The sequence below is a fragment of the Barbatula barbatula genome, assembly GCF_947034865.1.
Source record: "Barbatula barbatula genome assembly, chromosome: 20".
Lineage (NCBI taxonomy): Eukaryota > Metazoa > Chordata > Actinopteri > Cypriniformes > Nemacheilidae > Barbatula > Barbatula barbatula.
In genome coordinates this window covers 8406283-8433368 of record NC_136783.1, presented here as the reverse complement: position 1 = coordinate 8433368, position 27086 = coordinate 8406283, and the positions used below count along the sequence as shown (strand labels likewise).

General features: G+C 38.4%; 3 protein-coding genes across 5 annotated transcripts; 1 reads left to right on the top strand and 2 right to left on the bottom strand.

Moving 5' to 3' along the window:
* Positions 1–661: 661 nt before the first annotated feature.
* Positions 662–11784, top strand: pusl1 (pseudouridine synthase like 1). 2 transcript variants are annotated; one of them, XM_079482918.1, is made up of 8 exons: positions 662–879; positions 981–1038; positions 1966–2153; positions 4288–4437; positions 6018–6188; positions 10575–10629; positions 10812–10974; positions 11570–11784. In XM_079482918.1, exons 1-8 carry the CDS (start codon positions 821–823, stop codon positions 11596–11598), a joined length of 873 nt encoding a protein of 290 aa, XP_079339044.1. In that variant the 5' UTR covers positions 662–820; the 3' UTR covers positions 11599–11784. The 2 variants fall into 2 exon arrangements, with proteins under 2 accessions (XP_079339044.1, XP_079339045.1); XM_079482919.1 differs by lacking the exon at positions 981–1038 and having other exon boundaries at positions 663–879.
* A 635-nt stretch (positions 11785–12419) lies between these two features.
* On the bottom strand, positions 12420–18438 carry ddx19b (DEAD-box helicase 19b). 2 transcript variants are annotated; one of them, XM_079483889.1, is made up of 12 exons: positions 18167–18438; positions 17635–17698; positions 17481–17528; positions 17259–17394; positions 17080–17172; positions 16898–17000; positions 16683–16797; positions 16304–16481; positions 14391–14628; positions 14133–14295; positions 13852–14043; positions 12420–13658 (listed from the first exon to the last, which is right to left on the bottom strand). In XM_079483889.1, exons 1-12 carry the CDS (start codon positions 18221–18223, stop codon positions 13597–13599), a joined length of 1449 nt encoding a protein of 482 aa, XP_079340015.1. In that variant the 5' UTR covers positions 18224–18438; the 3' UTR covers positions 12420–13596. The 2 variants fall into 2 exon arrangements, with proteins under 2 accessions (XP_079340015.1, XP_079340016.1); XM_079483890.1 differs by having other exon boundaries at positions 17635–17689; positions 18167–18436.
* Positions 18439–23359: 4921 nt separating this feature from the next.
* Positions 23360–24944, bottom strand: camk2n1a (calcium/calmodulin dependent protein kinase II inhibitor 1a; the record flags this gene model as incomplete). The annotated part of the gene is made up of 2 exons (XM_079482975.1): positions 23360–24352; positions 24776–24944. 2 exons carry the CDS (start codon positions 24942–24944, stop codon positions 24288–24290), a joined length of 234 nt encoding a protein of 77 aa, XP_079339101.1. The 3' UTR covers positions 23360–24287.
* Positions 24945–27086: the final 2142 nt, after the last annotated feature.

Below are 27086 nucleotides of genomic sequence, written 5' to 3'. Positions count from 1 at the left end.
CAAGTAAGTTACGAGACTAAGGGAGCGTCTGTCTAAACGCAACACGCATTCGTCCGCCAGATGTGTGTGTATTACGATGGTGTTTTTTAATGACACGCTTGTAACAGTACTGGTCGATGCTTTTCGTTTACCGACGCAAAATGTCTTCAATTTAAAGTAATAAATGCGATTTAAATGCAGAGCTGACAAGACAGACGACCCCTCACAAACGAAATTATTTTTGACCTCGTGAAAGAAAGGAAAGCGATTTTATCTCGTGTGGGTCAATGGTTAAATGTATGTATGTTACACAGACAATAACCTCTCTTTAAAATATTCTTATTATAACAGTAACGATTCATAAAGTCACATTTAAGCTATACAGTTTTGTCATAAGACATTCCTATGATTTTCAGCAGCCATGCTCCTCCCATCTGTCACTCTGTCACACGTCATCCATTCTCCCGCGGTTGTTGCGGCGGATTGTTTTAAACATTATTGGTCGTCCCCTCAAACTGCCTTTCCGCTCTCCCACATGTGTCTATTAAATGCTGCCAATTCGAGCCATTTTTTTTGTTAGTATAAATTCTTTTGATCGAGTAAATTCCATCCAAAACTGGGATGTTTTGTGCTGTTTCTGTAACTTGACAGTTCAACCGTCTTTTTTCATCAGGCATCGCTCGGGCTTCTAAACTGCAGTCGCACAGCGCCTGTGTTTTCCTTTGAGGCACCTCGCATGTGTGTAGTGTAGTATTTCGAGGGGTTTATGTTAGACGTGACAGATATTGCAGTGTTATTTATGGAGTTATGCGGGATACAATAACCGAACCTGCTGGGAAACATGCAGCAATCTGTTGCCCGATATTTAATATTTTTTCAATACGCAGGGACCAAATACAGGTCGGTGTCCATGACAACCACTTCATTCATACTTCATTTGCTACAAGCGTGAACGCATCAGATGTTACACATCAGCAACATGTATGTCGTTTTCTTTACAGTGGTGTAATGAAAGCGCCATCCCATCAAGCAGTAGAGGGCGTTCAGAATCACTTAGATGTCAGTCTGTCTACTATCCAAAACATGTGTTGCGTGTGTTCACGTTAACTTTACGTGGTTTCGATTTTGTAGACAGTTCTTTTCCCTGTGACTCAGCTGAAGTTAATATTTGATGTGTATATTACTTGAATAAGGTTTTTCTTTGCAGAAAATGTGTTTGAAATGCCCATTGGGAGTCTGTTTTGGCAGAGTGGTTGGCACAATATATCTGTCATTAGACAAACTAAAATCAAAACTTGACTTGTGGCTATTTCTCCAGTTTTCAGTTCCAGCAGCCTGAATTTAAATCCTCTGACTCTGGATCTTGTCTGAAAACATCTGTCATCATCCACTTAACAATATGTTTTCTGATCCATACTTATTTCTTTTTTGGAATGGCAGTATAAATATTCGGCGGTTAAATCTCTGTATTTTAAGCTTTTCTGTTGGCAAGACAGATACCTGCTTTTATGTGGCATTGGTCAAATACTTCAGTCAAGGAATGATTCTTTAAAGTAACACTGTGGTCTGCGCACATGCTCCAGACATTCGTGCTGTTGGGACCTGGGTTCGAGTCCGATCTGAGTCATGTCCTGATCCCACAACCCCTTTTAATTGTCTGGTTTACTTTCAGCACTGCACTATCCCATAAATAATAAAGAAGCCCTGCAAAATGCTATGTGATAGACTCTGCAAACAGACTTTATATTTGTAAGCGTTAATGCATGTGTTTGCATTTACATTTATGCATTTGGCAGACGTGTTTATCCAAACCAGCTTACTTTCATACCAATAGCATTTATTTTGCAAAACTGAAAAATTACACAGACCCAAACCGCTTGTCTATAAGCATGTACACAAGGTGCTACACCACAATTCTGACACCCTGCCGAACCTGTTTGCAAACCCCTTTTAACATTTTCTAATGTTTATTCTTTTTTTATGCAGAATGCAGTGCGAAAAATAAAGCCGGTTAATGAAGTGTCAGTGGTCATCTCCAGTAGAACAGACTCTGGTGTGCACGCCCTTTGCAACTCTGCACATGTAGATATCCTACGGAGAGGAGACAAACCACCTCTCTTGGAGCAAAACTTGATCGAGGCCCTAAATTTTCACTTAAAACCAGAACCTATAAGGTAAGAGTCATTTACATAATCGCACATAATGTTGGTCACAGATCATAGCTACAGACAGAAGCAGGAAATGCCACTAGTGCACCAAACAGAACATCAAACACTCTCCCATCTACCATTGGTGGATACAAAGCAAACATCAAACAGAGACAAACATCATGCCCCAAAAATCCCAACAGTGGTCGAGTAATTGTCGCCGTGTTTTGATGCCAAACGCTTTTTAGGTGAATCAATTTATGAATGACTTAATACTTGATCTCCGCAGATTAGTCTGTTAAAAGAATAATAATGTTACAATATCTTATTTAAATCAGAAGTGTAGTCTTACAATTCAGTTAAAACTTGAAAATTGACGGCTTGCAGCTGCAACTTGTACTGTATGACCTTGAATAGTTGGCCGGTGGGATTTCCTCAGTTTAAGAAGTATTTTAGTGGTTGTGCTCATGAGAGAGAGGGATTATGGGGGAACCCAAGGTGTCAGATCTAATTGTGGTCACATAGACAAACCCTGCGTCTGCAGCGCGTCACAAAAATGTTCATCATTCTCAAAAGCTTTGTGAAGACTAAAACACTCTCATTTTATTCGTTTTATCGAGGGCTGTTCTTGTTTTACAATCGACTTGATTTAAAATATTAGAGAAATAAGAGAAACACTGTCTTGTAGCGGTCTGGATAAGAAAATAGTCTATGTTTCAGAGTGTTGCAGTATTTTACCATGATAATTATCCATTTTCTTGTGCCAAAGATTTATAATTTTACCACCTTTCAGAACATGTTTATGTAAAGGTAAATATACTTCAGCGTTGGACTTTTTTCTAATGGATAAGAAACAAGAAAAATATTGCATTGTGTTCCAGGTATTGACATATAACCAGGTTGCTACTGATTTACAGTTACAGTCATTTGTGAAACAAAAAATAACATTCAAACCCCCTGGTTTGCTGAGATCGATACTAAAGGTTCACAGTGCTCTTGTCAGGTCTGTTTGTGTTGTATTCCGTTTTCTCGTTAGCAGCGATTACGAGCCGCTGGTAAATCATTAATTTAATACCCACTGAGGGACTCCTCCAGAAGCCCAAGCACTTTATCATCTTTATTTGGTACTGGGAATGTTGACTACAGCAGCATTTTATCCACCAAATGCCCTTAAAGTCCCAGTGAAATACAAAATGACAATGCATATTGTTTTCATGAAATATTGCAGCGTTTATTGTAACTAGTTCATCAATGTGGGTCATTCTCTTAATATTCGTGTTCCCCTTATAATCTTTAGTTAAAATCTGAAAATGCACTTCCTTCCTGGTAATGACTATCCATCTTTAAGGACAGATGTTAGACAGCTTGGGCGGAGCATCCATTAACCCCTCCCCTTAAACTGTCAGTCCAGTTTTTATACATACAGTCAAATTGCAAATACAGAGGCCACGACCGCTTTTAGGATTTTCTTTTTACTTGGAAATGCGTCAAAACACGGAAGTAAAAACGATCGCAACTTCCGGTTCACGGGGACTTTAATGTGACCCTGTAGCCACGAATAGATTCTGATAGAGCGTATTGGTGTTTTTTAGCTTTCTGTTTGGTTTAATGGGGCAGGTCACCCAAAAATTAAAATTCTGTCTTCATTTACAAACCCTCCAGTTGTTCCAAATCTGAATAAATGTCTTTGTTCAGATAAACACAGATAAAGATATTTGGAAAAATGCTAATAATCAAATACTTCATGGCTACCATTGACTACCATAGTAGGAAAAAATACAATGGTAGTCAAAAGAACTGTTTGCTTCCCTATGTTCTTCAAAATATCTTCTTTTGTGTTCAATAGAACAAAGAAATGTATAAAGTGATTTTTCTTACTATGGTGTTGGAGATACAGTGGAATATATTTCCAAGTCACCAAGTGTGCAGTCCGCGACCACCCTAGAGCAAAACAGTTTGTTATGAGACAAGACTGACTGTGTTTAAGCTCTGAGTGACTTATGTTTATCTTACATGAAAACCAGCGCTATGATATTTCCTCAGTTACTCTGAAATGAACTGAAAGTTTTGTTTTCAGAAAATAAGCAAATTTTCAAGACAAACATTGTTGACCCTTTCCATAACCACATTCTAATCCAATTCTTTTTTTCTGTTTTTACAGAATCACCAGGGCTTATCGCGTAGAGAGCAACTTCCATGCACGCTACCGCGCCGTAGCAAGGACATACGTGTACCGATTCGCTTTCGGTCTCAGACACTACACGGAAATGCCCGTAACGGAGAGTGATCTATGCTGGGCACTACATGACATGTGAGTCATTTTCCCTTGTGCACGTGCTTGACCCGGCTTCTTACTAAACCGCATCACGGCTGGCTTATGACAGAAGCTAAATCCTTTCTGAGAGAAACAGAAACAAACACGCTATGGAAAAAGCAGCACATGAATTATAAATGCTCACTAAGCAAATTATTTCGGGTTATATAGGGCAACAGAATGAGGAAAGGATGGCTGTGCATGCCTCTTTTCAAAGCTTTCGTTGTAGTTCCGCTGCAGTTTGAGGCTTTTCTCCAAGGGTGATGCATGAACAGTAGCGCTATATTTCATTTTTAGGTTTTAAGTAGGCCAAGATGAGCTGCAGGCTTATAGTGTCACGAACAACATCCACACTCATCTTAGTTTTGTCAACACACACTCCAGATGGTTTTCCAGCTCATTCACAAGAACTCCTATTCCATCGACATAAATTGGATTAATTCCTTTAAAATTCCTTAAAAGAATTGTTGATGATTTTGATGTTCAGCTGTATGCATTTCAGTATCTGTCTTTTAAGTGAGACATATTGAAAATGATAAGTGAATCTTTCGTCATTAGAGAAAAAAAACCCACATAGCAGTCACATATATATTTAGATATTTTCAGAGCTATTATTTGCATTGCTATATATTATAAAACACCCGTAATAAAATATATGGGATTGTCTAAATGTGGCCTTTTCTGTCTTTCACAAGGAAAGCACTTGATTGCATTTTGCACCCTTTCTGGAGCACCCATAGTGTTTTATTGAGTACCAGACATTTTTTATCATCATAAATATTATTGCTGGAAAGTTAATCAACATTGTGAATAACCAGACGCATGAAGTAAAAATATGAGTGTTCCATCATGTATAAATTTTTTGTTTTCAACTGATTTAAAAACTTGTAAAACATTATTAATTTGTGATTTAAACCTGAATATGAACTTGTTTTCTTTGCTGCATTTGAGAGCATTTGTTTTAATTTTGACCAGTCCATCCTTTTTCCGTTTTCTGCAAATAAATGCGAAGAATTGAACTATATTTTCATTTTGAAATTTGGTAGAAATGTTGTTCACCACAAAATGAAACAAAGATGCTCATTTTACTTAAACACTTACCTAATAGTATATTCTGTAGCTACAAGGCTGTTACAATAGGTAGGTTTAATTGATGTCCTTAAATCAGTTCAAACTATCCCTCTCATTTGTGTAATTTTTAACTATTTCTGATAATGAACCGTTACTTGGTTTAACTTATCTCTCCAATATTTTGAATTAAGACTGTGATACCACCGCTAGATGTCAATGTACCATACGGTTTGTTTAAGTGCCACAGAACTGCAGGACCCATTCAACAAATTGTTTATTTACCAAAAATTACAACAAAATTCAACATTGATTATTCAATACAACAATTATACAAATTGAATTGTTATATTATTAGACACTACCCAGACCGATAAACAAACTTCATTCAGGGCAGTCCATGAACGCATGTCTGATGAAACTGTATATAGTAATAATATACAGATGTTAAATTAATTGCAGTCACCCCACCATCGTCACTACTCACTCATGTGCTTTATAACCTGCAGGGACCTGAATATCAGGGCAATACAAGAAGCTGCAGGACTGCTTTTAGGAACCCATAACTTCAGCACCTTCCGTGCCCTGAACTCAGAGACCCCCTTTAAGTGTCCAGTGAAAACCCTAGAGTTGGCCCAGCTGGAACCTGGATGCTCTTTCAGTCAAAGACACTTTCACAGGTACGATTCTGTCAGTAAATAAAGGTGAATTCTCATTCATCCTTTACATATTTAAACTTGGAGTGATGCAGTCTGTTACTATGTGACAACCATTGGAGTTGACTTCATTGCCTGCCACGACACATCTTTACTCACTAAATTTATTCCACTGAGTTGATACAGTATGAAATATATATCTAGCATTTTTTAATCTTTCATTAGTTTTCATTAAAAGAAATTTAAAACAAAAACCATTGTTTTGACGCAACAAACTGACACAAAAGGGAACTCAACAAAGGGCATTTTTTGGCCAGTTCCCTTAGTCTCAAAGCTTGACATTTTATTCAAATTCAAGAGCGTGTGCAGAGGGATTATTCGTGCAAATGCTGTGTTCATATGGCATCGAAACATAAATATATAAGCCTCTGATTTCCTAGAAAGATACATCGAGGCTAGAGGTCAACAGTTACACAACACTGCTGTGCTGTAAATACTTTATGACTTTTTGACCGAATATAGTGAGCTTCATGTTCATCCACCACTAGTCATCATCAACTACAAGCTAAAAGAAAATGTTTACATTGTATATCTACACAACAGTAAAGGAACAAACTGCCAAGAAAAAACAGATATTCTAATCCAAAGAAGATGGCTAGGTTTTGAGATTTGTATTTTGTCAGACGGGATCTAGGGTTTTAAAGGCAATTGTGTGTGATGAGACTGTTGCTAGGCAACAGATATTGTACTGAAACACGATGCTGACAAAAGCTGGCTGGCTCCTCAATCTTGCTGTATTTGGCTGAAGGACACTGTGTATGGTATCACATGTAGTGAAGAATGGCTGTTTTTATTTGAAGAAAGATTTGGGTTTGGGTCACTTTGGGTTCCAAAGTGAGATGGCTCCGTTTTTCACTTTTCTGTTTTTTTATTGTGCATTCCAATGAATATCAATCAAACTGTAGTTGTTTTGTTTTGATTTACAACTCAAAAATACAGCTAACACACACAATAAAAAACGTATCTCATCTTGGAACCAAACTCTTCATTTGTTTGTCAGTTCAGATCGATGCTATTAAAGTCAGGGATCTTACTTAAGACTGATCCAAAAAGGATTCAGTTTCAGATTGGAGAATATTTAATAAAAGCATTTAATGTGGTATTGTGAAATATTTATACCGTATGTAAATGAAAATAGATAGATTCAAAATAACACGAAACATCGCATGAACCACAACATGTTTGAACCAACCTCGTTTTTTCTCTGTGGTTATGCACATTGGATACACATGTTTAAAATGAACTCACACTGGGATGTGCTTGGCAGGTCATTATAGGTTTCTCACGTGCATTTCTTAGCTAGCGAGGACACAGACCATCTGCTCTCTTTCACACTCATGTCAAGAGCTGCAGGCCATCATCAGCTTTTATCATCTCCACACGCACACACACACTCAATCATTACATTTAGTCAAATTCAGATCAAATAGCTGTGCACATTAAATGTTTAAAAAGTTAAAGTGTATCTGCTTTTAAAGGAATCCAGAAACAATGATGCACCATTTACTTTCCCTCATGATGTTCCAAACTTCCTTTCTTTTGTAAAACACATAATGATATTGTAGTGAGGTAGGCAGGACGAGAGCCAGGAGTCGATATCACGGAGGAGATTGGGTCGAACGCCCAGGGCCACCGCAATGCACCGCGAAGGAGAATACCCCGGCTGGTTGAGGACCGAGCGACAGCATGTCGGGAACCGGACTAGATTTTTTTTTCTTTTTTCCTCTCTCCCCTCTCACATTCCGGTCGCTCGGACCTTGCTGGTCTTCCTGCAAAGGCTATCAAACCACTTCAGCTGGTTCAAAACGCAGCAGCACGCCTCACCTTCCAACAGCCCAAAAGGTCTCATGTGGCACCCCTTTCATCTCTCTCCACTGGCTACCGGTTGAAGCCTGTATCAGATTCAAGTCACTGATGTTTGCATACAGGACTATCACTGGATCTGCGCCGGCATACTTTCACACCCTACTACACTCCTACACCCCATCAAGAACCCTGCGTTCAGCAAATGAGCGGACCCTTGTAAGGCCTTCTCATAAGGGCACTAAATCCCTTTCCTGATCATTCTCCTTCGCAACTCCTTCCTGGTGGAACATTCTTCCCCATGCAGTCCGGTCAACCACATCTCTCACAACCTTCAAAAAACTACTTAAAACATACCTCTTCGGCGAATACTTGACAGTCAAATGAAAAAAAATATAAAACGTACACTAACCCTCTTCTCTCAACAGGTAGTGGTCTAGCTTTTGTAGAAACTAGTAACTTTGTATTAGCACCTATTGTACTATTGCTCTTTGTATGAGATATCCCTTATTGCTTCCTGAACTCTTTGTAAGTTGCTTTGGATCAAAGCGTCACCTAAATGTAAATGTATAAGTCTGTACACCACCTGGAGGAGTACACTATCAGTTGTTTAAAATATAATTGACTGTGGTATTGAGTTTTTGTTACTGAGTTCGTAATGATGGTGATAAAACATTATAAAATAAATTTGGTTTTTTTTGTAGTTGTGTATTTCCTACCGAGCAGGGGAAGGGAAGGGAAGAGGTAAATAAAATGAAAACTAAAGTTTCTAAGCAGATAAACACATCATGCTTTTTGGCATTCAGAATAGGCCCAGATAGATTTCACCTTAATAGGGGTACCTGCACTGAATCGCCAATTTCACATGTATTTTGTGTATTTTCAAAATACTGTATTTGTATTTAAATAAATTTTTCCACACAGTATTTTGTATTTGTATTTTAGATACATTTCCATGTATTTATGCCTATCCCTGACTGTTCCTTGAAAGTCCCTGTGAACCTGAAGTTGTGATCGTTTTTACTTCCGTATTTTGACGGATTTCCAAGTGAAATGCCTGGCTTTGTCTTTCTCTGCGATTTGATTGATCACTCCGCCCAAGCCGTCTAACATATGTCTAAGATGGTTAGTCATTACAGGAAGGAAGTGCATCTTCAGATTTTATCTAAAGATTATGAGGGCACACACATTTTTTAAAGGAGAATGACCGACATTGACAAACTGTTTATAATAAATGCTGCAATATATCATGAAGAAATAGTCATTTTATTTTTTTATTTCACTGGGACTTTAAACATTTATTCATAGCTGTGTATTTTTGTAGGATCACGGCTATAAGTAAAATTACCTTCTCTGGACACCCAGACCTTTGTGTTGCTTTACTAAACATTTCTAAAATAAAACACACTTCCTTTTGTAATTCAAGACCCAGAAATCGTATTAGTGATGGTACCACTTGCAGTTAAGCAACAACACATGTGCTATTGACACGCATCCAAACTGAAAGAGGAAAATATGTTAATACAAAAACAGAGCTTTAATACAACCGGAGGTAGATGAATAAGACACATCATGAATATGAATGTGTAATGAATATGCCTACATGTGGTCGTCCGATACATCTGTTCTTCCGTGACATCCATGATTGTCATATGGAGATGAGGAATTAATTACTGAATGGAAAACAAGCAATGATGACAAAGCTTTGATCCAGGTGCACCTTTTTAGAACAAAGTCAATGAATTGGGTGTGAAATGTTTGCTCAGTAAAGTAAATGAGATCAGAGATTATTTTCCACAAAAGAACCGCCAGAGTTAATAAAATGGCATAGAAAACATAGCCACTGCTAATACATTACTACATGCATATCTAATTCCTATTGCATGATGTGCACTGATAATTCATTCACAATAAAATAATTTGCAACAAAATTACGATTATTAATAATGGAAACAGACCTTTTCAGTTGACTAGTATTTAATTAAGCTATTGTCTGAAATGCACGTTTATACATTGGATTTCTAACATACAACATTTATCTCTTAATGCAACACACTGCTCAATTCAACCCGCGATAAAGCTTGAGCCACACCATGTCAATCCGCTTCCTCTGTGAAGTAAATCCAAACATATCTCATCATAAATTCAGTGCCACGTTTTTTCTTTATAAAAGAAGGGTCGTCTTCACGAGGCTTTATGAAACATTTAACCTCTCCGACAGTAAATATTGTCAGCGCTGCTTGAGATTTTATCAAGCTTGACTGCTCCAGGGCTTGTGCTCCAATGTCATTTCCAGCTGTTTGCTGTGTATAGACAGTTTGGAAAATAGCTGTTACATTTAGTGTTAATGGCAGAAATATAGGGTCAACTAAGCAGAAGTAATACGTTGAGAGAAGGAGGTCAGGCCTTCAGTTTGGCCGTAGAGACGTGTGTGGTTCAGTCAGAATGTTTACTGTCGAGCTAGTCTGTCAAATTCTGCATGACACAATGAAATTGAAACTGATATAAATGTTTTGTGTTGTGTCTGTTTCTTGTGTTTCATTTCAGAGATATTCAGTTTTGGGAGCTCACTTTTAAAAGTAGGTCTTTTTTATACAAACAAGTGAGTACAAGCTTTTCACCTCTTTGAACATGCTGGTAATGTTGTATTATGGCATGTGTGCCTCCTAGTGTTACATATGTGACTCTGCAATGTTACTTTTCAAATTCACTGCACAAACTATAAAATGAATACATATATATGTAATAAATAAAGATAATATAAAGAGACATTTCTCCTCACAGGTGCGGAGGATGACCGGGGCGCTGGTTGCCGTCGGTCAGGGTAGATTGTTAGTAAGGCAGATTCAGGAACTACTAGACGCACAAGATTCTCTAGCCTTCCCAAATAATCTGACCGCTCCGGCCCATGGTCTGTTTCTGACCAACATAGAGTACAGAGATGAAGGTAAGAACAGATGTGTTTGTAACTGTACAGACAGCGGCGGGAAAAATTAAGAGACCATTTCTAAATTATTTTCAGTTATTTGTGTTTAGGTAAAATGATCATTTTTGTTTCATTCTGTGAACTACTAACAATATCTCTGCCAAATTTTTTATAAAAATGTTTTGTTTGAAAACTGAAAATGAAAACAGGTGAAAAAAACACAAAAGATGATTCTTCATGAATTTAGGAAAAGTTAACAAATGATTTTAATGTGATATCCTTGTTTATTTTTATGAGATGTCATGTGTCTTGTCGTGCTGTCAGACTTTCAAATTGCTGTTGGATGACTTTGTCACTCCTGAGGTTTGATTTGGTTGAAATTAAACTAGGCACTGGACTGGAATGACCACAACATCTAGAAATGTGGATTAAATGAAAATTTACAATGGTCTCTTCATTTTTCCGTAGCTGTATACATGCATTTTTGTGTGCATTTAATACTTGGATAAAATATGCAGTTTACAATTTAACACATTTCACTGTGCTCTGTATCCCACAATTCAATGAACAACAATTTTAAATGCATCATTAAAATGCGGTTTTCCTTTTCTCACAGATCTTGTGCCTTACACTGAACATTTATGAAGCTTGGCATACTGTAATATTATCCATACATGTATATGATGTAAATGTGTTTTAGAAAATGTTATTAAAGTGCCATTTGTAATAACAATTGAATAAGATTGTCGTTGTAAACAAAAAAACATTGTCAATCGGTGAATATTGCATTTCTTGTTATAAGCCGTGTAAAATACAAACATTTTTTAATCTAAGCATGGAAGCAGTATTATTAGGCATGACACAGTGTAATATTACTGCTTAAAAAAAATGTATTCACTGTGACAACGTTTTTAAAATTTAATTTTATTCTACCACACAATATCATTCAGACATGAACATCACCAGATGTACGGCAAACCTGGGAGGCATCTCTCTTCCTGTACCAATCCAAACACGCACTCAAAGCTATTTAAAAGAGATACAAACTTTTTTTGTCATCAACATTCAATTGAGGTTAATATGGGAAATATGTTCATAACTCGAAAGGCTGATTCATATTTCAGCTGTAAGTGCATTTTTACCTAATAAAATAAATGAGGCTAAATGAATATAGTAACAAAACATCTCCATCAAAGTGAACCACCTCATAATGTCTAGTCTCACGATTATATGATGTCAGTAAGCATTATGGGTGTTTCAATAATACAGATAAAGCATTCGGGCAGAACTAACTGCAGGAATGTATTTAATATCCAAAATAAAAAGTCCTTTTCTATGTGCAACACCAGATTAAATGTTTGTGTTAACCACTGATTTCACAAAAAAGAAAAACCTCTATTTAATATCATTTAACAGGTCAAGTATGACTCACAGCTTGAACCAAACTAAGAAAAATGAACAAGGCATCAGGATATAATATCTTTAGTCAACACAGTATTTGTCCAAAACAAATAAAGACAAGACCAATACGCTTTACCCCAACCTGGCCAATATTTTTATGTCATGCATATATGATCCAGCAGAGTTCAAAGTGATTAAATTAAAAAGTTCCAGAATAAAAAATAATTTGCTGCGACTACCCTGAAATGAGACTAGAGGATGCATTCGCAGGTTTTACATCTTTAAGATGGCTGCGAATAGAAATGGCACAGCCCATCACAATTAAAAATCCAGCAGAGTTATGCATTTTAACCCTGGTAACATATGATCCCGATACAGTCCGTTACCAAGAATACAAATATTTCCACTACAGAGCACTCTTACAATGAATGCTATAACATATCTGCTTCATTAAACTGCATCTATTGAATATAGTCATTTCACTCTTTGTACTTTTTAACATACAACACCTTTGTGTTATTTCAATCAAATTGAACACTAGTGAAAGCCAATGGAGGCATTCATCTTTGGCTTTATTCGATTCTTTTTGTTCTAGTTATGTCTTTGGCAACTATTTTAATGATTCAAAGCCAATAACTTCAGAACTGATTCTTGTGTGTGAGCATATTATGAGGTTCTGAGTACTGACCTTACAACAGATTCGTGAAATAAAATTGTCCTTTTATTATTAAATAAACCCCTGCAATTCCTTTCTTGGAGTGTTACACAAACTCTGACGTAGCCGATTTCATATAACTTACACACTTTACACAAACACGCAGAACTACTGATAAGTGTGAAGTATTGAGTAGTTAAATACCCGACACTCTAGAAGCAATAAAAGTGTCGCAACATCCACATGTTCTTAGTTTGGAGCCCGATTTTAGAAATCAATAAGTCAAAACATATTTTTCCCACACTTGGTGTGAAGGCAGACTGACTTCTGTTGTCAATTTAAAAGATGCATGAATTTGGTAATATTGAAAGGCATCCTTCTCATGCTTAAAACACGCTTTGACCGCTGCGACAATTTTAAGACGACACATTCTGATTTTATTAAGTACAAAGAGTGAAATGATAAAACCTATAAAAACACCATCTGAGATAAAACGGCTCATGTAAACATCCTTTCTGGCATAGATCTCATCCCAGCTTCTTAAATAAAACTGTGCGTGCGCAGTCCGGTCACAACACAGATGCTCCTCAGTTGGCGATTTTCTCGATTTCGTCCAAATCGTCCGTGTCCAGCTTTTCAATTTTCTTATCTGCAATAAAAGACAGATCAGTCAGTGCATTTTTTCACCAACAAACATAACTGATGATTACAGGGCAGTTTTTGTAATAAATGATGTCTTATGTCAACGCTTGCGATTCACACCGGATACAAAAATAAGACAATCATTTATCCGCTACAGACACGTGTCCTTTTATATAGTTGATAACAAGTGTTGAACGTACTGAAGTGTTCTTGGATACGGTTGAGGACGTTCATGCTGAACTTGCTGTCCACCATGTTGATGGCCAATCCCCGCTTGCCAAATCGCCCAGTACGCCCGATTCTGTGAAGGTAGGTCTCGTTGTCAGGGTTGCCATCCTTATCCACTGGCAAATCGAAGTTGATAACCACAGACACCTGCTCAACGTCAATACCTGTCAACCAACACATTAGCCATTAAGAAAAAGTCGTGGGTGGGTAGTCAGGGTGGTTTAGAATACATACAGGCAACAAATGAAATCACCTCTAGCACAAACGTTAGTGGTGACAAGAACTTTCTCCTTGCCGACACGGAAACGATCGATGACCGCTGCCCTCTGTTCCACCTGCATCTCTCCACTGAGCAGCGCCACCTGGTGGCCCTCTCTTGAAAGCTCTCCCGCCAACCAACCGGCAGTTTTCCTGGTCTGGGATGACAAGACATAGTTCACACTCTGAAGGTCTGCTTTAAAACATTTTGTTGAAACTACCCATCGATATTCAGCAGAATGACTGAACTTACATGGCAGAAGATCATGGCCTGTGCGATCGTGATGGCTCCGTAGATGTTGCACAAAGCCTGGAACTTCTCCTCCTTGCAGTTGCAGATTACGTAGTACTGCTTGATGGTGTCCAGAGTCTCCTCCTCACGTTTCAGTTTAATGATGTTGGGGTCGGGAACGATTCTCTTGGCAAAGTTCCACACAGTGTCTTCAAACGTGGCGGAGAAAAGCAGCATCTGGCAAGTTTTAGGAAGCATCCTGTAAAATAAAAAATGAAATCAACGTGATAACACTTTACAACAAGGTTCCATTTCATCAAGCACCAGCACAAACAGTTTGATGGGGTATATGCACACAGGACGATGACGTACTTGCCAAAATCTCAGCCAGTTAGGTCACTTACGATCTCATAGTACTAAGGGGATTTTTCACCAAGTGATAACGATGCGTTTAGCAAGAAAACTTTCAAATTCGGCGAACCAAAAGCACTACGGGTGAGCATTGTTAAGTGCCTCTGTGATCCGCCTCTAGTAAGTCCAAAAGTTCACTTAGCTTTTTTTAATATTTGTTGATGTACATTGAAATGGATGGCCTGAAATGCTTCTTTTTGGTTGTCGATGTATGGCGAAGTGTTTGAATAATTAGACTCACGTCGGTGAACGTAATCCTATGTGCATCCTAAAACGAAACACCATCGCTCCCTATGGCGCCAGATGTAAAAGCCTGGCTGAGATTTTAACGGAAGTATGTCATTGAGCCGTATGAATGTGCCCCATTCCATCGGTTAAACGGTATCATACAGGTGTTGAAAGAGACTAATTTGGGTCGCTCTCACGAAACATTATGCCAGGAATGGTTTCAATTAAAAATAGTTAACACAAGAAAAAAATATAGTTCTCTACCTTGCACTAAGCATAATTTGAACTGCAGAAATTCTCATTACCACAACACATCCTGAGTGCTAATCTAAGCACATATCTAAATTGCAATTTAAACACAGTGAAGTTAAAACATTCTGAAAAAAATTGTTGGATGATGTTCTCATATGACAGAAAATAGAGAGAACATTAATTTATAATAAAGAAAGAGGAAAAAAGATCCCATCATCCGAAATTTGTTAAGTAAGTGTTAATGTACAGGCAGCTGGTTATTGCAGAAATTAGCCTCGACAGCATGATCAGCACCCGACCTGAAGCAGAGGGTCTTGTATTACACTGAAGTGGCTTATTCCGCGATAACAGCCAATCAGAATCAAGTATTCCAGGGCGCCGTGTAATATGGACTGTTTACACATGCACAAAGATTGACATTAAGGTATTTGTGGAAGTGTTTCTATAAACAAACTTCAAGGGGTCATATGGCCAAATATATTTGTGTGTTATTAGTTGCCCATGCATGTATTGGACACATAAAATTGCAAAAATGTAAGTGTCGGAAACAAAAGATGCATTCTATCTGTGCGTGTTTTTGAACCTTAAATAATGTATACACATTGTATTACATCTAAAACAAACTTTAATATTTGTTTAAGCTGTGTCATATGACCCCTTTAACAGAAGTTAACAGAATGCTTTCGTTTTAGTTAAAGGCTTAATATTCTCCTCACACTGTGTATTCATTTTTTCCAGTCTCATTACAGATACAGGTAATCTTTCACATTTAAAGAAAATACATGTAACATTTTTATTAAAATTAACTTCATTAATGTCTAATGATGTTATGCTTAACTTGGCTGGGCATCATGGCTTCTCTTTTCTTTTTTAAAACATACTTCATAAATATTGTTACACTATAAGCATTAATTGCAAAACATTTACTGACAAACACGTCACTCCTTGTTTTTAATGAACAAAAATAAATGAGTTGATGCGAGTGTTTACGAGAATCATGTTTGAAATCTTGAAGCAAAGATTTTGTGAACAAACTTGAATACCTCTGGATACGTATGCTCTGGTCTTGATGGCCCTGAGTGGCAATCATCACATCAGCCTCATCCAGAACAAACACCTTGATCTTCCTGGGGTCAATGAACTTGAGCTTTTGGCACCAGTCCAGAACAGTACCAGGAGTACCAATCACAATCTGTTCCTTCAGCTTTGTTCCTCGCTCCACTAGACCACACAAAACATACACAACCCAATAACATGAATGTACTGTCATGTGTGCAGCTCAAACTGACAATTTCCAAAGTATTGAGTGCGGCTCAATGTGATTAACCTTCAGCGAATGGAGAACATAAGACATCTTGCGTGGAAAGTGTGAGTTTTAACTTTTGTGTGACAAGCCATTAAACCCTAAAATAGAGAGCTTACGTTTGTTTCCGCGGATAGCATACACTAGCTGGACTTCAGGGTAATACTGCCCCATCTGCTCGATCACCTTGCCTGTCTGCAGGGCCAGCTCGTACGTGGGCGAGACGCAGAGAGACTGGCAAAAACAAGTCACAAGAGTTATATCACCATCAAAACAGCTGAACTAGCGGTATGAATGCAACACAACTGCAGATCCTGATGATGCAGGTCCATACCTGCGGCCATTTGTTTTCAGGGTCCACATGACTTAGCATGGCCAGCACAAAAGCAGCAGTTTTACCCGTGCCGGACTGAGACTGAGCGATGAGATTCTGTGGACTGAAAAGGGTGCGTTCTGTTAACATCTCTGCTCTCATTACAATGGATGTAAATTAAGAAAAGGTTCACGTGAACTTACGGTTCGGCTAACATCATGGGCAATGCCGTTTCTTGGATTTTGGAGGGCCTGTTGAAACCCATGGCATACACTCCCTGTAGAAGCTGAGGTTTCCTGTGTAACAAGAACAGACATAAGTTGATATTGACCTCATTTATACATAATGCATGTTGGTCTTCGTTGATACCCGTCAAACTTACAATCTGAGCTCTTCAAAGGACTTGACAGAATATAGTGGAGAGCTGGGATCCCTTTGCAGAACTTCCACTTGATTGGTTGTGTTCACTAGATTGCTACGTATAAGTTTATTTAGCAGTGACTGTGCCGCCTTGTCCTCTATAACATAGATCAGTTATGAACTTTCAGGTGGAGGAACACAATCACAGTCCAAATATTAGTGCTTTTAATGTTATAAAACTCACCTTTATCCTCCTCCTCAGTCTTCTCTCCTTGTCCTGCCGTCTTTGCCCCTTATTATTAAGCAAATTGAAAAACATTCCCTATAAATTCTCCAACAACAATGCATGGCACAAAATAAGTTTTACTTGGAACATTAAACAAACATTTTATTCTCACCATTTGCATCTGCTTTCGGTGTGTCGACTTTCTCATTTATTTGAAGACTGCTTATCTGTAAAGTCTAAATTTAATTTAGGGTTATAATAACACAACTCTAAATTGTTTTTCTTTCATTTAGGTTTTACACACATACATATACATATATATGTATACTTATATAAATCATATGTTAACATTACACATGTATTTCATTTTCATCTTTAAATACAAGTACTTTACGAACCTACATCCTGAACAATAATCCAAAAAGTTATGGAGATGTTGTGTTCAAACACAACGCAGACTATAAACTTTTAAAATACTCTAAAGCATATTTTATTTTTCTAAGTTTGATTTAAGATTGTTAAATAGCTTTTGTGAAACCCTTTTTCTAAATAGTTAGAACCAATGAAGCAGAATTACAATTGGAAACAACGCATTTAAGTTATTCAATTAAACGCTTAGCTAATTTCGGTTCTGCCAAATGTCGATATACAAAAACATATTAAATGTGTTTTCTCATCTTATAATCATATACATATAAACATACCGACTCCGCTGCGGCTTCTTGTTCATCGACAGCCTGGGCCCACGAATCTGTTGCCATATTCTCACTCTCGAATAAAAACTTTTTTTTTAAAACAAGACTCAACGATTTAACAGCGGACTGTTAAACTGAACCGCATATAAATCTTTGCTAAAACAAAAGTTAAAACACTTGAATACAACAAATTCATACAATGGCGTGCGGCAGTCCTCGCTTCTTGTGGGGGAGATACTCACACCTCCGGCCGGAAACACTGTTACGCGCGTTTGGTTCCTATTAAACGTTCCGCAGCGGAATTGTGTTTACACGGCTTGTTGGAATGCTTGATTCTGATTGGTCCGTCGCGACATTTGCAGGTTCATTATTCCCAGATAACAACCTCTCAAAACTAATAACACACGGTAACCCGGATGCAGCAAATCATTTTTACAGTTTTTTTAAACAAATTAAATATAAATATGTCTTTTAATAACATACATGACATTATATTTACAGATGACTAAATCAAATTGCCTGTTCGTGATATTTGAACGTCGTTTCTTACCTTAAAACCAAAAGTAAGCGGCTTTTCCTCACGAAAAGTCTGCATTCGATAAAAATGAGCGAATAAAATATTTCACATTCACATTTCATGTAAAATATTTTCTCATGTGGCACGCAGCCGTGTAAATAGCAGGATAATGTACAAGCAGCCGGCTGAACTTTGCTAAACTTGTCTCTTAAATATTTGGAATTTAGACTGCGATGTTTGTTTAAATGCGACCAAACTACAGGACTATTTATTTAATAAAATAAACAACAAAATTCAACAAATCATTTATTTAATACAACTATTATACAATAACATAATATTATAAATGATTTTTGTAAAATAGTTATGTTATTGGACACTAACCAAACACAAACCGGAGGTCAACTGGGAGCAGGCGCGCACGTGTCCAATGAAACAAAAAATGGACAACACCCCAAATTTTGCATTTGTGAACAAAACATTTACCAAGTAATAAAGAGATTAACAATATATTAAATACTGCAGGGGTTGTAATGGTTGTTACTGCAACATCATTCATCATAAATGAATCTAAAACATTAAATGACAAGAATAAGATACAGTATAGTATGGAGATGTATTATATTTTATTTCATGAAAGTATCAACTTTAACATATGGTCTTCTGAGTCAAATGCCAAGAGTCTTCCTTAGATAGTGTTGTCTCTAGATATCAGTTCTATCAGTAGGCCTATGCTTCAATAAAAAGACGAAGAGCAGGTGGGGATATCAGTAATTCTCAGCCTTGCCTGTAGATGCTGCCCCACACCTCTTTAACTTCTCACACTCACAGAACGACACAGAATCTTCAATGCCAGAAGATGAGAAGTTGCTAGACTGAATCATTTAAAAACTACAAGAAACACATATACTCTCTTCCATTGCACATTAAGAGTATACATTTCTGATCTAACTATCTGATTGTGAACCTACCCTCTTATAGTGGGTCAGTCACTCTCTTTATTTGTATATTGATCATTCTCTGGACCCATCATGTGTGTGATTGATTCATGTCCCTTCTCTTGTTGAACAGAATGAATGAGGCATGCTTTTTTGCTTGTGTTTAAAGATGACATCCTTTCGTGTTGGGAGAAATCCTTTTTTCCTCCAGAGTTTTCTTAACTGGAGAAATCTTGTCATTTCTGCTTTGCTTATCCATTATGATAACTCGGCAAGTTGCCATGGCAACCAAAGATAGAAAGATTATGAAACTCTCCTTCATCACAGACAAAGTTTTCACAGTACCAAAAATAATTCTGTTCCTCAGATACTGCAGATGACGTGTGTTTGATACACAATACACTAATCCAAGCCCGGAGATTCAATATTTTCACCTTATAATTTCAGATAAAGTAGACAGATGAAGTGCAACTCAACCATGTAGTCACACATTAATGAAATATCTTACAGATATGCTGCAATGTTTTTAAATTTGAACATACTGTAAATACCACACCATAAACTTAGAATGCATGCTGCCATTGTACAAATGCTAATAAAAGTAGACTACATAATGTACATAAATGCAAGAAATAATTCAGAAAACAACAACAAAACAGTATGATTCACTCCACACTATAACATATAACAAAGTATTAAACATTTGGATTTTGAAAATGTATGTCTTTTATTATTATTGCATTTTTCTATGCTTGCATGAATACTATGTGCATAAAAATGTGTATGCATAAGTGCATACATGTATGTATTTTTTACATGTTTGTCTTTATCTATAATCAATGTTAGTGGTTGCCTGAAGATTTGCAGAAAGAAATTATTGAATTCTGCATTGTAACTATTATTCTTGTCAAAGGGTGGAATCTTTGAATATGCTAAAATAGACTATTTATTTTCAATGCATTCATTTTCAACATAATTCCCAATTTTTGCTAGACTTGGATGAGTTACTAATATTAAAAAGGTTGAAAAAATGCCAAGATTCCAAACCGAAATGTATATAGACTCTTTCTGCGGCAACAACATAACAAACGTTATGTGGCCCAAACTTAACTTCCGGTAGACCTCTGCAAAGAATCAATAACTAATTTAATTTAATACAACAATATACAATAGAATATTTGTATCAAATAATATAATATAAATCTAAAATAAATTGTTAACTTCGGGCCAGTACGTCTGTCTGGTGAAACAGACAAAAACATAACAAAAACTCTTGAATCACTGAAATAAATTACTTGTAGAATTTACTTAAAATCCTCTTAAAAATTGGCATGAAAATGTTGTAGGTAAAATTTGCTGCTATCATTCAAGTACAACTTACTCACCAGAATACTTATTAAACACATTTAGTCTTTGTTAAAATATCAAGTAAATGTTACTTAAAGTAAGCAAAATAAATGAAGCTGAACAAAATCACGTGTCAAACTCAAACTTCACGGATCACTTACTTTCATATTGAAATATTTTTTTTAAGTAAGAAGAGACTGGTGGTCTGTACTGGCATTAGCACAGTTACCACTCAATAAGTGAAATATCACACTTCATGATTAATATTGTGTCTCCCTCAGCCTAGGCACAAGCACCGTGGACCTAATCCTGTGGACATCATTTTCCCAGTAAAAGGGCCCAGATCCTGCCTGTGAGCGCTTTATTGTGTTTGCAGACAGGCAATCATTCTCCAATAACATGAACCCAGTACTGCCTTGTTATGTTCTCTCAATAATACATTAGTTTCTTTCTAAAGCTGATATTCAATGACTAATTGGTACCACTTAATCTAGAAAGTCATCAAATAAAAATAATTGAATTCTTGAACAGAGATGCACTTGCAAGTCTCATATTATTTAGCAAGTCTTGTTTTTGGATGGAAGTGCGACGGGAGGTGATTTAATTCCCCCTCAGATGTTGGTTTAATCTCTCATGTGCTTAATCCCTGAATCTGGCATCTGTACCTGAGTCAACGTCCTAACAGTTTGTCTGGGTGAGGGACAAAGTCTTTTAGGCGTGTGGATCTAATCCAGTGACCAATGGTGGAACATCCACCTGGGCCGACATATTTTATTCAAGAGCTTGATTTACACAGTTACCAGCCACGTTGCCCGGGGCTTAACACAGCATTCTGTGGCACCCAGGGACAAAGAACCCACTCTGTACCTTTCTGAAAACGATCGGCATGCAATAGATTGTGAAGTGACCTCTGATACGGCGAGGCTTCGCATCTGCAGTGGAACATTGGTTAGGGGTGTGCGTTTAGCTCTAGACGGCTGATGCATTTTAAATGGCTTCCTTCAGAAGCGTGGAACTGCACAATAGCGTTACATCACCCGCAGCGGAAAGCCAAACCGTGCTACGCAATGTGATTTTCAGTATTTTAATTAGTGGCTCTGTTACATCATATCTGCAATCCCATTTTCAGTCAGTCTTCATGACTGCAGGATTTCCACTGAGGATCTTTGATTTTGGACGTTGTTTCGATGCGGTTGTTACGGAGCCGTCCGGCTGCTTTCTTTTGAAGCCTCTGCACCAAAAATCACTCTCTGAAACATTCTCGTACACTTCCCACTGACGACTTTGCAGCAGCGAAGAGAGCAAAAACCTGTAATGGTAACCATGGAAACAGTCCAGTCAGCCAACAGTGTATGTCGCCTTCTGGTGTACATTGTGTACATACTGAGTGAGCTTCTCTGACTCAGACTCCCAACAAAATAACATCCAGCCCTCCAAGCAAACTCACAGTATCATCGATGAAGTCTGATATCAATCACTTAGTGTTTCAAAAAATCTTGTTTTTGGTTGCCAGCCGCTGATTTGGATACGCTGAGGTCAGCACCATTCAGGTGGCTATCAAATGTGGATATATGAGGTACTAAGCATAAACACAAATAACAAAGTTCAGCTTAGGGGGCTGAAGAGTCCGTCAGATCACGTCCCGGTCACATTGCCGGTGGAAGGGGCACTCCCGTGAAACCCGGAGCCCCCATTGAACAAAACCAAAACATAGCAGCAAAATGCAAATCGCAGGAGCAGCCGCCGTATTTGCATGGCTGTACCAAACGCAGCGCCAGTCTGTGCCACCATGTACGGCTGACTTCTGAGTGCATTACATAATGCGTTTCGACAGCCTCGACGTCCGATCCTCATCCTATGGCATTCCCTACGATTTGTGACATTTTGGAAACGTGTGATGTAATGATGCGAATGCAAGGTTTTGTGGCGCAACCTCTGCCTTTTTAGGACGGTTTATAAATTGGGCATAGTAGCAGAGATGACTTGTTGTCTGGTCTGGTATATAAACTATATTTATATTGTATTTCCAAACAGATGTAATGTTCCTCAGTCACAGTCAGATCTACTGTTGTGGTTTCCCTAGTGGACTGGTACTGCATGGAAGGTGAATCTGTTGCCATGGCAGCCCATCCAGCCTGTGTTCCAATAACCGTTACCTCCAGACTGGCAGAAGGAGCCCTGGGAAACTCATGTACAGTTTTGCATATAATATTGGCCCTGACACGGCGCGTGATTTCCACCATCTTTCCAGACTTGATTTAAATTGGTGTGTTTGACAATGCTCATCCCAAACCATGAATCATTTAAAGCTCGTGGCGGGGGGGGGAAATGTCACGTCCCCTGGATTTGTGAACACACACAGATTCAGCCAGGACAAAAAATGGCGCCTCCTTTAATGTTTCTCAAAATCTTTATTATAACAGATATTCTGTAGAAATGTTCTGCCAGATAAATACGGTAATCAAGAAGACGTTCTCGAGGTCTTGAGGTTCGCCATGCATGACTAAAATACATCACAAGTATGAAAGAGCCCTGTAAACATGACCACCAAATATTCATAAAACTGTGCACGTGAAGAAAGCGCAGAAACGTCCATTTCTGTCAGGTTAATTTGGCACATCTACAGTAAATATGTTTTACAATAATAATGCAATTGTAAGGGTACTGTCTTTAAAACTGACATTCCGGATTCGACCCGATAGCAAACGAACATCGAAACGAATGATTTGAAATTACCATAAAGCAGATCACGAGAGTCACAGTTAAGCTACATACAAAACATTAAAACCGAAAGCACTTCTCGTCATCGTTCTATATAAAACGTTTGCTCAACCTTCAACACTGCAAAATATGTATCCAAAGATTAATAAATAGCTTTTTTTACATACATAGTGAAACCCCTTTGAAGGTCCACTCTGGAAGAAAGGTCGACATCGCTTGTATACCATTAACACCACCAGTAGGCTACTCGGTTAACCGTGCACCGGGGGAAGATACTGGTCGAATGTTAATGGTATCTTCCGCTGAGTCTTTCTAATTGCTTCATTATAGCCAAAAAAAAGAGAGAGCGGCCTCTTTAATGAGACCGAACTCTGTCATTGCACATATCTCGGAATAGTTTGGAAAACACAGTATTCCTTCGACCCCCTGGGCCACTCTTCCGGACCGCTGCTTCAGTCCACTGTACTGTCAGTCTGTAAACCCTGGACAATGGAGTTAAGGAAATCGAGAAGAGAATGTGTGAAGTGCTTGTTGTCAGATGGGAGAGAGTGCCTCTTCAAAACGTCTTTGGATATACACATGAGAGGATAAGTGTCTTTGGGCCGATTCACGCAGTCGAGGACGATTTCTCTGTACTCTTGTCCGACGCTTGGCCATCGTTGTCTTCGTCAACTGTTCATGGACAGAGAGAAAAAAGGATGAGCACTGTGTAATATAGATCATGTTTTGTCTGTCGCTCTCCCTCGTTCGCGCACGCACAGGCACACGGGGCTCCAAGATGGAGATTCCATGCTGCCATGAATTTTAATACAACACCAGACATGGCGCATCAATTCATTGTCTAGAAAAAAGCTGTCTGTTTGAGAAATGAGCAGAAAAAGACCGCGCTGAAGCATTGTGACTGAGCATTATTATACAATCGGAATGCATGCGACATCACTTGATAAAATTGTGCGTATAAAGAATTTGCGCAACATTTCCATGCACCGTGCGTAAAATGGTAATGGGCAAGCATAAGTGAAGCGCAACATGGAATTCGCATCAACAAAAGCGACTTCTTTTGTCCGTGCAACAAACAAAGGCATTCTCCGTTACCTCTTTTGCTTCTCCCGATTTGCCCGAGCTTTGGTGGTCGTTTATTCTGGTTGCCACCGAAAAAGTTGTTGGTATCTTGGAGGCGGCAGGTGAAGGAAAGGTGTTCCTCGTCCCCGTCGTTTCCATAATGAGTCATTTTTTCCTCGTTATACGGCAATACATCAGACATGCTGTATGAACTAACCCGAGGCGCAAACAGCAGCTACTGTATCTCCTCTGAAATCGATGCGAAATTGCGCGACCGTCGAGCGAATCCTTCACGACGCGGGCGGCTGTTTACCTCTATCGCACGTGTCTCCGCGAGTGCGTGTGTGAAACGCGGGGCGAATGCGTGTAATTTTCCTCGTTCAGCGCGTGCCCGCTCGAATTATTCCGGGGTTTTTGGAATTCTGTAAGGCAACGCGCACTCGCGGAGATAGTGCGCCTTTGCGCGGTGCTTTTCGGGCGTCGTATGGAAAACCTGAGAAACGAATGCAAATTGGGAAGCGATGCAAAACAAAGATCCCTGCGAGACCTGATGGAGAATGAACGTCACGGAGGCGCGGGCTTCCTGGTAGACAGACGCGCGGGGCTGCGTGCGTTTTGGGCTCTCCGGTTCTGTCAATGCAGCTATCGCCAATGTTAATCTTGGGAATTTTCCAAGCTGTTTATCTAAGGATCAAAGTGATGCTATTCAGATGCCCGCGTCAAGAAATGACTCATTATCACCCAAGTTTCAGATGAAGAGTCTGATTTCCCAATGAACCCTGATGTAACCATTTCAATGTCAATTATTATTCGACGAAAGAATAAAACCTTTATGTATGCAGGCTATTCAGAGTCCCCTCTCACTCTTTGACTTTCAACTAGCATATTGTTATGAAAATAAATAGCCAATGGGATTGAATAAGAACTGACAGAGTCTACTGACATTTAGATGTCCTCCTATAACTTGGATGCACTCTATTCAGATCCTTTCTTTACAGGTAAACCCTGATCAAACAGAAGATATTAAAAACGCCTGCGAATCACAGGAGAAAGAATTATGGGATGCTTTCTTCCCTCTGTGCATAGGTTTTTCACTTCACAATATCAAAAGCCCGAGTGATGCTGGCACGATCTGGATATGAGCTGCGGGGGCTTGCTTCTCTTTCCAAGATTTCGAGAGCATAATCTTCAGGCACACTCATAACCTTTCCGGGATCACACAACAGTCGCCATCACTCCACTGCAGAAATATCCAGTGAGCAGGAAGACGCACAGCTTCCGTCTCTGATTGAGCCATGACGGAGGCCATTTTGTTCCATAATGAAACTGCTAGAAGTGCAAGCACAAAGTTGGTACACCGTTTCGGTCCACTACAAATGAGCATAGTGATATCATTTCGAAATGTAGACAATTTCCATACTTTATCTACGTAATGACCTTAAAATTTGATAATATATTTCAGCAACTCAGTCTCCCCAGTGAATCGCTGCCATGTCCTGCACTGGACGTTCGGTGACTGTTTATTTGATGTAATCTGTCTTTGAATTTCAATGAGCCAATAACTTGTTATCATCAGATCAACTTGTGATCCGTCAAACCATGTTTGTCCCATGCAACAAGTGATGCTGGAAATAATGTCGCCTGTGTAGACTATTATATATTATATTTATTTATTGGCCACGTTTTTTACACATAATAGCAGACTTCTGCTTAGTATGACCGGTGTGGGTCTTTCCCTGCTGTCCATGGCTTTATTAGAATACTTCTGTGAGGCTGTGACCCACATGTAGGTCGTGACCCTACTGGATTAAACAAATTTGTCCTCTCTTATTGCATTGAAGATATTGAAGAATTTAAGTTGCACATTTTCATCTCATGGTCATATACATACAGTATATTCCCATTATCAGCGATGTTGACTTACTTGGCAGAAAAGAAAGCAAATTATAGTTTATTTCATGTTTCATGTTGTGGTTCAACATCACATTATTATCACAAATATTCAGCATGTTGATCTGAGGCTCTGTGTCGTCAAGTGGAAAGTTGCACAAGCATTGTTCTTCAGTGTTTACTCATTTTTGTGTGGCACATTCATTCACAATGCTTACCCCCTGGCAACAGGTTGTTATGCTTTACTTCCCAGAAATACTATTCAAAGTATAAAAAAATTTTAATGGCCAAACATGCAACCTCCAGACATCATTACCCCAATGACCTGTTTGCTGTAACCTATACACTTAATCTATTGTTTTTAATAAACGAGTAATGAATAACGGCTCATAAAGTTGATATTGTTGTTCAAAATTGTGTTTTTGAACACATCCATTATATGATCTTCACATAA

What these genes read in the sequence shown, in the direction of transcription:
- ddx19b (XM_079483889.1), bottom strand. Translation starts at nt 18,223, where the DNA reads ATGGCAACAGATTCGTGGGCCCAGGCTGTCGATGAACAAGAAGCCGCA. An exon ending in CAGAGCATACGTATCCAGAG is followed by an intron (nt 14,629 to 16,303) that starts GTATTCAAGTTT and finishes TTTATTTTACAG; the next exon opens with GATGCTTCCTAAAACTTGCC. An exon ending in CCGTATCCAAGAACACTTCA is followed by an intron (nt 13,659 to 13,851) that starts GTACGTTCAACA and finishes CTTTTATTGCAG; the next exon opens with ATAAGAAAATTGAAAAGCTG.
- pusl1 (XM_079482918.1), top strand. Translation starts at nt 821, where the DNA reads ATGCAGCAATCTGTTGCCCGATATTTAATATTTTTTCAATACGCAGGG. An exon ending in AGTCAAAGACACTTTCACAG is followed by an intron (nt 6,189 to 10,574) that starts GTACGATTCTGT and finishes GTTTCATTTCAG; the next exon opens with AGATATTCAGTTTTGGGAGC. An exon ending in GGTCTTTTTTATACAAACAA is followed by an intron (nt 10,630 to 10,811) that starts GTGAGTACAAGC and finishes TTCTCCTCACAG; the next exon opens with GTGCGGAGGATGACCGGGGC.